General features: G+C 40.5%; 2 protein-coding genes across 2 annotated transcripts; both read left to right on the plus strand.

The window, feature by feature from the left end:
- The first annotated feature begins 4,796 nt into the window (after positions 1 to 4,796).
- LOC131227586 (uncharacterized) lies at positions 4,797 to 5,604 on the plus strand. Its single transcript, XM_058223395.1, has one exon. It carries the CDS (start codon positions 4,880 to 4,882, stop codon positions 5,294 to 5,296), a length of 417 nt encoding a protein of 138 aa, XP_058079378.1. The 5' UTR covers positions 4,797 to 4,879; the 3' UTR covers positions 5,297 to 5,604.
- A 2,280-nt stretch (positions 5,605 to 7,884) lies between these two features.
- LOC131227594 (uncharacterized) lies at positions 7,885 to 8,695 on the plus strand. The gene has a single exon (XM_058223402.1). The coding sequence runs from the start codon at positions 8,001 to 8,003 to the stop codon at positions 8,415 to 8,417; it is 417 nt and encodes a 138-aa protein (XP_058079385.1). The 5' UTR covers positions 7,885 to 8,000; the 3' UTR covers positions 8,418 to 8,695.
- Positions 8,696 to 12,265: the final 3,570 nt, after the last annotated feature.

Genomic DNA, 12,265 nt, shown 5'->3' on the forward strand with positions numbered 1-12,265 from the left:
AAGTAAATGACATGGATCCATTGTAAGGACTCAGATTGCATGGTGTGGTAGACGCCCACTGATTTATGTGGTGCGGATTTGGATTTACCTTATTTTTGGGTTCATTCCCTAACATGGTAGAATGCATGGATGGTGTAGGTAGAACGTGTACATGCCGTGGGGCTTACAGAAAATTGTCATTTTAACACACCACCAAGGTCGGTGGTGTGTGCCACATGAACAGGGATTGATTACTATCCCCACCAAGACCTAGCTAGAGATGGACTGTCCTAGAAGAGGCTATGTGGGGCCATAGTGATGTATGTGTTTTATCCATGTTGTTCTCCGTATATTTTGACTGATCATTTTAGGTGATGAGCTCAAAAGTAGGTAGATCAAAGGCTCAAGTGGACCACACAGGAATCAGGTGACAATGATGCCCACCATTACATCGATCCTTCCAAGGACCATTGTGATGTTTATTTGAATCCAATCTGCTTCTTAAGGTCACATAGATATGGAAGAAGGAAAAACATAAATATCCATGATCAGAAACTTCTGTGGCCCCCTAAGAAGTTTTCAACAATAGGTGTTCAATCCCCAGGGTTTCCTTTGGTATGGTCTACTTAAGCCTTCAATTTACCTTCTTTTTGGAATCATCTTCTAAAATAATCTTTCAAAATGGATGAGCAATATGTATAAAATGCATGCATCACGGTAGATCCCACAGATTCCCTACCCCCACAGAACTTTCTTAAAATGCCTTTATTAAAGGAAAACTTGACATGAAAGAGTAACAGATCATCTGCTTGCTGCAAAAGTTTAGTTAGGCTTATATAAGTAATGTCATTGTCCACATGTTATCCCATTTTAGTTCTCATGCGGCTGGAGAAAACAAAGACAACTTAACCTTTCATGTGGTTAGCTAGCTATAGCTAAAAAAAAAAAACGTGTGCTATAATTGCACATGTGCTTGCATGTGGGTAGGCGGCCATCAACATGCACGTGGCATTAGCAAACCTCCCAATAAATAAATAAAAGCTAACCTTTGTTTACTTATTGGTATTGTTGTTATGATCATTGCAGAGCAGTTGGATTGACAGGGCTGGCAATGGGTAGGCCGTCATTTCACGCTTGGATTGTAGTGACCCTCGATTAAATAAAAAAAGGAAGAAAAAAAGATAGACGCAGGAATTTGATTTTCATTTTTCCAGCTCTTAGTAGGGCTGTCAATGTGCTGGGCGGAGTCAGCTGAAGTCTGTCCAAGCCCTGCCCACAAAGTAAAACCTAGGCCCTAGCCTGGCCCATGATGATTATGCAAGTCTGAGCCCAAGACCTGTCGCTCACTTTTGTGGGAGATTTGGGCTGTCCATTTAGTATACCACATCATGCATGTTACATGACAAAAATGCCCTTAGAGCGTGTTTGGTCCATGGAATAAAATGGTATTGAGTTGTATTAGATGGGATTAACATCATTATTGTACAATGATTGCATGTTTGGAAATACCATGGTATTTTACCCATCCAATCCCATGTTTGGGATAAAATTCTTGCCATGGATAAACAATGGATTAAGAAAAATCCTGTTTGGTATACCATGGAATTGTAATTAACAGGCCAAATTCACAACGGATGTAGTTCACTTGTAAACATATATAAACATAATTTCGCGTGTAAATGGTGCATATGGATAAACGACATGGATAAACGCATGAATCACTATGGGGCCCACGTGTTGTGGATTTCAAAATTCACGAAAATCTTGCATGGAACCAAATGCAATTCCATCCCACCTAATCCCAACCTTTCTCATCCTCCCCAAATGTTGAATGGAATTTGCTGGGACCAAATGCAATTCTATCCTACCTCATCCCATCTAATACCATCCGCCAAACATCCCCTTAGAATCTAACAAAGGCTGGGCTGACAGGCTCTTAAACAACGCCCAAGGCCATCCCAGCTTGAAAAATCCAACACGAACAGACTGACGGGCTCTTAATGAAAGCCCAAGCCCAAGCCCATCCCAGCCCATTTCTACGACGATGTGCAGAGTGGATGGCCAACACACCAAAATTCCATCATACAGATCCTAGCTGTATTAACCTTTTGTTTGGTTGAGCAAACCTCTGCCATATTTTAACCCGACCACCATGTGTGGACAACCTATTGAAGGTTTACAATTCTTCCAGGCCGGTGGATGATTGGTGCATGCGATCCACAGTGGAGACCATTTCTATTTGGATGAATGAGCCGTGGACCCCACTTTCCCCAACTTGTGTAAACTGAAAATCCTAATGGCACTTTATAAAGTTTTGGGGCTTATCATCCTAAAAATATGCCTTTATCCAAGCAAAGAAAACTGTGATAAATAGTGGAAGCTGAGAATAGATCCTTTGAAGTGTTGGGGTTCCCTCCTCATGTGAAGGTGGGACTCACACGTGTGGGCCTGAAGAGCGAAACACATGAGGCCCTGGGTGTATTTTGGTCTTTTAGTTTTATCTTCTTCTTTTTTTAAGCAAAAGTTATTTTTTTTCGACCTGGAGAATTCTTACAACATTTTGAGAATGGGTTTTCTTGAAGAAGATCAAGAGCCTTGTACAATCTTCTCTAGTTATGTTGAGAGTTTTATACAATCTTTAGTTGATCAAGAAATATTTTCCTACATTGTTATTTGTAATTCATCTTTGGATGATGCATTTTGGGTATCAAAAAAATGTTTTTTTTAAATTTTTTTTAATTTTTATGATTGGAATTCTCTAATTAAGACTAGAGAAAACTTGTATTTTCATTACTTATATTGTAGTGTATTTTGCGGACCACATCCCGTATTTTAGGTGTTTGATTTTCCACCTAAAAAGTTATTGTATCTCTTGTATTTTAGGTGTTTGATTATTTTCCTTCTTGTGTTGGAATGGTTAGCATTTACGGGCTGCCTTCTGACCAAACTTGCCTATTCTTCTGGCAGAACACACATATGGTGGGGCCCAATTGATGGACATTGTGGCCCTTGCACATATATATTGTTGGCACGTGTGCAAGGAGTAGGAATTGACCCAAGCATATGCAAAGCAAACAAATCAGAGATGTGTCTATTTGTATAGTCCATAAGAATGGACCACTTGCCCATCACGGGCTTCTTTTTTCTTTTTTCTGAAGTCTTATTTGGACTTTCTATTTTTAGTAAGTATTGTTATTTTATAAAAGTTTCAATTTATTTGCATTACTGGTGTTAATTAGAATTACATTCTATTATTTAAATATTGGGACAGTTGCACATAAGGTGATGCCACCAAAATCAAATTGACTAGACCATCTTGATATTAGATTAATGGACATTTGTTTCTTGAGGTTGGACTTCTTGATGCTTTTCTTTTTACTGACGATTAGACGGCGTTCATGGTGAGTAAAGACAGTACTTCTATAATATTCTGAATTATAATCCATCTACAATATAACCAACAAAAAGGAATTACATGTCCTGTATGAAATTTGCATTGAGTGTTTGATCCAAATAGTAAATTAGGAGTCATAAAATGAATTTACACAGGGGACTGTAGGGTCCAATAGCCCTTTACAACCGATCAGACGGTTTGTGCCTCGTGTCCGGTTAAGGCCCATTATTGGAAGGAATGATTATGCAATGAACCGACATAGGTTCTGTCAAGGAATGAGATGGCCTCCACTGGGCCATTTCACGCCCACAGAAACGCACGGTCAGGATGCTATTACGCCCATTAACAATTAATATCTGTGGTCAAAATAGTTCGTGTAGACTATGGTAAAAGTTTGCCACCATTTATTCAAGTTATGTTTCTCATCCACTGACCACTGGGCAGACTTTGAAGGCAATGCGGTCCACCCAAATTGTGGAACCCACAATGGATGGAACACAGCCTGAAATCGTCAATGATCAAACGCAAGTAGTCCTCTTGATTCACAAATTAAATTTGAAATAGTGATTATTTTATTTTTAACTTTTTCAATTGATAGCTAACAATTGGATGGTTAGGATTTTTCTATCAGTGTGATCTGCGGATGTGTTCCATCTACAGTGGACCTTACAATAAAAGGACGCCTTGGGCTGAAGTTAATGGTTAGCACGTGTAGAATGGATGAGACACCACAGCTTAAAGAATATACGCGGACAATCGTTGTGGTAGTGTACCAAACTGCGAGAGAAGTGCTGTTTGACTTTTGACTATCACAGGAGCTCAACGCGTGTGGTTTTCCATGGGACCGTTTGCTTGTCTTTAATTGAGGGGAAGAAACTTATGATAGAGCCATCACTATCGTAAGAGAGGTACAGCTCTCCCTTCTACAATCCACATGGACTGGTATATCAAGGACCTGGACCGTCCAATAGTGGAATTTTACTAGACGGCCCACATGGATATTTAGAAACCATAAATAGGAATATCCAACCCATCATTTTCTCTCAGATTTCTCTCAACCAATCATCTTAAGGACACAAATCGAAGGGTTGGAAACATTCTTTTTATGGTCAATTTTTAAGAAGAATCCATCATTGGAAGGATGCACCAGGTGTACAGTCCTGATTAACCGTCGAACCTTGTACTTAGATGATGCAAGGATCTGTTTACCATATTATGATATGACCATGCACCCTGTAATATTTGTAAGAACCTCCAGACCGACCTCCATCTAAACAACGTGCCACCTGATTTCAACGTACCGAGTCCTCTCTCTCTCTCTCTCTCTCTCTCTCTCTCTCTCTCTCTCTCTCTCTCTCTCTCTCTCTCCCCTTATAAATACGAACCCAAAATCCCCTCCCTCAAACCAAAATCTTCGTTCTCACCTTCTTAGCTACTTACATTTGGGGGAGAGAGAGAGAGAGAGAGAGAGAGAGAGAGAGAGAGAGAGAGAGAGAGAGAGAGAAGATGAGTGTAGAAGTGTTAGATGGCGCCACCATCCGTGCATTTGTGGAGGACGAGCTTGCCTTCAATGTCTCCGTCAACAACCATTTCGCAAGCCTCGACATAGACCACGACGGTCTCCTATCCTACACAGAGATGATGAAAGAGCTAAAGAGTCTTAGGGTCCTAGAGACCCACTTCGGCATTGACTTTGTGGAGTCGAGTCCTGATGAGATTGCACTCATCTACCGTTCCCTCTTCCTCCAGTTCGATCACGACCACAATGGGACCGTGGACTTGGAAGAGTTCCGGGCAGAGACTAAAGAGATGATGCTTGCTATGGCGAATGGGTTAGGATTCTTGCCTGTTCAGATGGTGTTGGAAGAGGATAGCTTCCTCAAGAAAGCCGTTGAAAGGGAATCTAACATGGTCGCTGCTTAAGTCAAAACTAGTGTTGAACGCTTTTACTTCAGGGAATTCCATTTTTGTTTTTTATTTTTAATTTTTCATAATATGTATCCATTTCAATCTATGCTTTGAGAAATAAGTGTTGGGTTGCTCGAGGGCTTGTCCACACATTTTTGTCATATCTTTCATCCCACTGACAGAATATCAAATAAGGAAACAGGTGATGGTCCAACTGGAACTGTTTGGTGGACCCACCTTAAAGTGGTCCTATACTCAAAATTCATGATCAAACGATCCTAACCTGTGATTAGCGGACGTGTTATTCATTAAATTTCGACCCTTTATCACTTATCCTTTCATTCATTAGAAAATAGAAGCACAAGAATCAAGAAATAAAGATCAAGACACACGTGGACACTCACCACGTGTCAACTCACTGTTGAGGAACCGTGACAGCATGAAGAAACAAATCAAGCAAAGTAGATACAATTGCACAATCAAGTCCAAACAAGAACAATTTGAATTTTATGTGGAAAAATCATTGCGGAAAAAAACTATGGCATAAAGCGACTGATATATACTATGAAAGCATAAATTAAATGAGATAGAGTGTTACTGATTCGAACAAGCCTCCAATCCACTTCACAAGTCCTAGGTATGCCCTTCAAACAAGCTTCAAAGATATTTCACAAGCCTAAGATATGCACTCCAAACTCTGATGGACAAATTAAAAATCCTCATTAGTTATATTAACCACTAAAATCTTAATTATACCTAATATATATAATATCACAATTGGAATAGAAACCAAGTCTCATACTTACGTAAGTTTGTGTATTGCGAATCTATCAATGACATCAAACTTACGGTGATGACATTGAGTAGCAACATTGGAATATTTCAGTAACTACTATAAAATTTTTAGATTTTTTGATTTTTTCGATGACATCGAGTATCTATCAATGACATCGAGTGGTCCGTTAATGACATAAACAAACTCTGTAATTGACAGATTTAAGACATAAACAACACTCACCAAGTATCTAGCAAGGATTTGTGCTACCAATGTCTCTCTCTTTTTTAATCTTAAAGATATGCTTGTATATGAAGAGGATACATTAATTGAGGCATGTTTATTATTCTTGGGATTCAAACACAAGAACTTCTGCTTTGCTACCATGTCAGACTTGCTCTAAAAGCTCGAGCCATTAGAGGATGGTGTATCAATGTATATCAAGGGACTTTAACACTCCAACAAACGATATGAATTCTTTGACCATCGCTATCCATTTTCACCAAAAGCCATTCCCCGGATCTCAACCCATTTCTGTGGATGGTTCGGCCCAACAGCCGTTCCAAGTGGGGAGAACCGGTGTGGCCCGTTTCGAGCTTATTCAAGTGGTGGCCCATAGAATAGGATATACAGACATTATGCAATGAATCAGCTTAGTTTCTAAGCCAGAATTAAGACGCGTCCTATGAGCCATTTTACACCCACAGAAAAGTTGCTAATAAGCCGATTTTAATAATAGAGGTCTTCGGTCAAAATATTCTCTGAAGATGAGGTCAAAATAATTGGGCTAGGCCATGGTGATATTTCACCACCATATTTTAAGCCACAACGTGTCATCTACCATACGCAGGGCAGACTTTTGTGAGGCCCACTTTGGATGGGTCATAGCTCGAAATTGACAATGGATTCACAGGATGAATTTGAAATAGTGATTATTTAACTTTTAACTACTCTTCAATTGATAGCTCACAGATGGATGGTGGGGATTGATCTATCATATCAGTCACTTCCAGGATTTGCTCCATCAACAATTAATGGACCACACAACTGTACGCCATGGATTGCCGTTAAAGTTTCCCACGTGTGTTGAATGGATGAGACACCATAGTTTAAACAACATAAGATGACCATCACCATAATGTTGTCGCAAATTATCAAGACAGGAGCGTTTTAAGAATCAATGACTAAATACATGTAATTTTCCATGTTACTGTGACACAAGGAAGAAACATACGGTGTAAAAACACGGTTCGCTTTTTTGCCACTGAATTGAAAAGACTTATGATAGAGTCGTTTCTACCGTAATAAGTTTATAAATCCCCCATCTACCATCCACCTGGCCTGTTAGATGAAGGATCAGGACCGTCCAACTATATGCCTATGACTCATAAACCATACTATTGTAAAAATATGAGCCGTCCCTTACTCAAATTTTCCTTATGCATATGAAGGCCCACCAATTAAACGTTCGGGAAACATCCTCTCTTTTCTTTCTTTTTTTTTTGGCCTTTTTACGCATGAGCCATCCATGGTAGGGTGCACCAGATGTACAGTCCGGATTGGCTGTGGACCCTTCCAGTTAGATGGCACAAGGATCTGTATACCATATTATGATATGAACGTCTCCACCCTATAATTTCCGTAATAACGTACCGACCAAGATCGAAACAAGCGGCCATTTGAGAAGTTCAAACAACTAGCAACCAGCCAGCTGATTTACATCTCTCTCTCTCTCTCTCTCTCTCTCTCTCTCTCTCTCTCTCTCTCTCTCTCTCCAACACACACACACAGACTTATAAATACAAACCAAAAATCCCCTCTCTCAAACAAAGATCTCCATTCCCATCTTCTTTGCTAAGTGTTTTCTATCAACTTACAATTTGAGAGAGAGAGAGAGAGAGAGAGAGAGAGAGAGAGAGAGAGAGAGAGAGAGAGAGAGAGAAGATGAGTGTAGAACTGTTAGATGGCGCCACCATCCGCGCATTCGTGGAGGACGAGCAAGCCTTCAATGTCTCCGTTGATGACCGTTTCAGAAGCCTCGACACAGACCACGATGATCTCCTATCCTACACAGAGATGATGGAGGAGCTAAAGAGTCTTAGGGTCCTAGAGACCCACTTTGGCATTGACGTTGTGGAATCGAATCCTGATGAGATTGCACTCATCTACCGTTCCCTTTTCATCCAGTTCGATCATGACCGCAACGGGTCCGTCGACTTGGAAGAGTTTCGGGCGGAGACTAAGAAGATGATGCTTGCAATGGCAAATGGGCTGGGATTCTTGCCTGTTCAGATGGTTTTGGAAGAGGATAGCTTCTTCAAGAAAGCCGTCGAAAGGGAATCAAGCGTGCTCTCTGCTTGAGAACTTTTGCTTGCCACAAGTTCTTCAATTTTGCATGTTGCATGTGTGCCAGTTTCCTATCTTTGCACTACGTTCTGTTTAAGTTTTTTCTTTTCTATTCTTTTCTTTTTTGCTTTTGTACGTGAAAGTGAGAAAACGTATCTTTTGTAGTGTGGTTTCTACTTCTGGGGAGATTTTTACATATTGAGGTTTATATTAGGATATCATTGGAAAAATCTCACCAAATATAATAATATTTTAAGTTAATTTATAAATTTTGAAAAAAGAAATTACTTTCTTTTCTTTTTTTTTTTTTTTTACCATTTTCCGAGTTCAAAATCTCGTCGTGTAATCTATTTATCACGGTTATTATCATAATATTTTCAAATGGCCATTCTCTATATATGGAATAGTAGGATTCATGCGGTTGACCCCAGTTAATTTAATTTGAGATAAGGCTTAGACGATGATGATTACTACAAATGGCATTAGACCACTGTCCGGATCGCAGTCCGGACCGATGATGAGCAATCAAGCATGCCATGGCTACGCTGATTTTCGACAGTCTATACGCCTCCAGCATCAGCTTACTGCTTTTTTCAAACGAAAATGCTAATGTAACTCGTGTTGGTATCATGGCTCAAATCGCGACTCAACTTGGAACGTATGACTCACTATATGCTTTTAACCATCCATTCGGTGGCCGAAAATTAGATTGTTAGAGTGGATTGCCTGCCAAAGGAAGCTAGGTGGAGGCGACTATGATGCTTGGAAGAAATCCACCCCGTCCATACGTTTTTGCCAGATCATACAAAGGCCCAAAAGTGAGGCAGATTCAAAACCCAAGTGGGCTACATAACAGGAAATAGTGAGGATTGAACGGCGACATTCGTGGGTCCACAGAAGTTTCGGATCAGGCTAATATTTTTGTATTTTCAGTTCATCCAAGTAAGAATGACCTTGTGAACCGTATGGATGGCATATAAACATCAAGGTCGACCCCTCGAGGTTTCAACGATAGCCATTTTATTACCCACTTTTTCTTGTCGCACGGCCCACTTGAGTTTTGGATCTGCCTCATTTTTTGGCCTATGGACGGGGTGGACTTCTCACAGACATCAAAATGGACCCCACTTAGCTTCCCATCGCGGGAAACTAATCCACGTCCTTGATTGACCTATGTGATTTAGATATATGACTCATTCACAATGGGACCACAATTTGAATGGTCTGGATTGCTCTACGTCAGTGCATCGTACGAGGAGGCTCAGTCACCATCTTTTTTTTTTTTTAATGGTGCAAGACTAACATAGGTGTTTAGCCGGGAAGCGGATTGTGTAATGAGTAAACTCTGTGGGCCCACCGTGCATTATGTATTTTATCGACTCAGTCCATCCATTTTACCTGATAATTTTAAGCCTTGAGCCCAAAACTGAAGTACATACAATGCTCAAATGGACCACACCACAGGAAACAATGTGAATTGAACGCCTACCGCTGAAAAATCCTTGGGGCTAAAGAAGTTTTCGATCAAGCTGATATTTGTGTTTTCCCTTCATCCATCCATGGCTGTGTGATCTTATGAACAGGTTGGATGACAAATAAACATCACTGTAGCCCCTGGGAAGGTTTCAACGGTGGAAATCATTATTCCCACTGTTTTATGTGGTGTGAGAGCTTTCGATATGCTACAATTTTGGGCTCAACCCCTAAAATGATATGAAAAAACGGGTGGACAGCGTGGATAAACCACATACATTCACGGTGGAACCAACAGAGTTTACTCAGTGCGATAAAAGCGTAGTGAGTTACTCAACACAAAATCCGATTTCGTACCGTCGAGGCACACAATTGATTGATTGTTCCAGCCTGATCTCTGGGCTCCAGAACAAATTCCGGGGCCCACCCCACAAACGGCCTGGATTAAATCTCGTTGGTAGTTTTAGCCGGCTCATATTCTAAAATTCTTTCACTGGGACTGTTGAATTCAAAACACGGCACCAGCTTTCAAGAGAAGAGTATTCACCATGAATGCTTCCTTGCGACGATTTAGCTTCTTCGGGTGGCAACAAGCCGGGCCGCTGGGTTGACCAAGGGATGCGTCACCAAGTTCTATGGGCCCCACCATGATCCATGTGTCATATCCACACCGTTTATCCATTTTGAGTGATCATTCTAAGGCATGGCCCCCAAAACGAGACAGATCCAAAGCTCAAGTGGACGGCACCACAGAAAGCAGTGGGAATTAAACGCCTACCATTGATCACTTCTTGGGGGCCACAGGTTTTAAATCAAGCTTGTATTTGTCTTTTCCCTTCATCCAGATCTGTGTGACCTTATGAACAGGTTGGATGGCAAATAAACGTCATTGTGGGCCCTAGGAAGGCTTCACTGTTTTTTATGGTGTGGTCCATTTGAGCATTGGATCTGACTCATTTTTTAGGTCCATGCCTTGAAATGATCTCACAAAATGGATGGACGGCGTGGATATAACACATACATAATGGTAGATCCCACAGAGAACAAGCCCGTTATTATGTTAATCGGCATGGTTCGGCCTGAAATCAAAGACCCAATTCAGAATGGGTTAGAGATGGGCCATAATGGAATGTTAAGGCCCAATAATTAAACGGGTAATACGATGGGGTCTCCAATTTGGACTCTGGTTTAGTTGGGCCAAATATCTAGAAATTTCATTATATTTTGCACCGAATTAGACTGATTAATCATGATATATTATGATATTTGGTGTAACCAAACACACCCTAAACAAATTTCAATTTGGGAAAGGGAACAATAAATGAATTAGAAAACTACTACAATGAAAGAGGAATCTATCTTTGGAAACTATTTTCTCCTAAATGATCCAACTGTGGACCAGAGATCATGCGGCCCAAGTTGGTCAAACAGTCCATCCATATAGTCCAATAGCATAGTTCAAAATCCCTAAAACCCGACTCGTTTTGAGGTTCGGTCAGGTTGGGTCGACTCAAAGACTCGCCTGACTCAGGCAGAAATTTGGTAGTTATAAAATAAATAGAAGAAAAAAAAAAACTAAGATTAGGATAATGGAGAAAAAACAACATCGCACCTGAGTAGGTCCTGATAATGTATGCTGCTTCTCTCAAGGTGGGACCCACTTGATGGATGGCCTGAATCTCACACAGGCATGCCACATGGGCACATCAAGCTGTGCGGGGAGGGCTGCGATCTACATGACTCTGAAATTAACAGACTTCTGGTACATAAGTGTTTCCGATGATTTATTTAACATGAAATAAAATCAGCTGGGGTAAACATGATGCATTGATTAGAAAATTTGGATTACCATTAATTTTCCTTCTTACATTAGGAAAGCATGAACTTACATATTTCAAGCAAGCGACTATTGCTGAAACCATTGTTTCAATTTCTGAAAGGTCACAGGCTTGGACGCAGCAGAATACTGACATCCATTCCGGTACCCTCTTCACTAATGCATTTGGCCTCATCTGCAGGAGACAGGAAGAGAAGTCATTCCAAAATAACATGCACCCATATGATTGCAATTCAATTTGATATAGCACGAAAATGCACCCTAATTGTAGTAATCATTCCTAATCATTAAAACTGAATGTTTGCAATTCAATTCACTTATGCATCCAAATATACGCTTGAATATTCCATTATTCCTACAGTTTTCTTGCCATCTCAAAGAAATTGAATTAATAGTTGCAGTTCAATTCAATAGTGCGCGCCAACACAGCCACTAATCATGAATATACCCTCTCTCTCTCTCTCTCTCTCTCTCTCTCTCTCTCTCTCTCTCTCTCTCTCTCCTTATAAATACGAACCCAAAATCCCCTCCCTCAAAACAAAATCTTCGTTCT

Source organism: Magnolia sinica, chromosome 2, assembly GCF_029962835.1.
Source record: "Magnolia sinica isolate HGM2019 chromosome 2, MsV1, whole genome shotgun sequence".
In the NCBI taxonomy this organism is placed as follows: Eukaryota; Viridiplantae; Streptophyta; class Magnoliopsida; order Magnoliales; family Magnoliaceae; genus Magnolia; species Magnolia sinica.

Excerpts from the sequence above, each read along its gene's own strand:
- LOC131227594 (XM_058223402.1), top strand. The coding sequence starts at position 8,001 with ATGAGTGTAGAACTGTTAGATGGCGCCACCATCCGCGCATTCGTGGAG.
- LOC131227586 (XM_058223395.1), top strand. The coding sequence starts at position 4,880 with ATGAGTGTAGAAGTGTTAGATGGCGCCACCATCCGTGCATTTGTGGAG.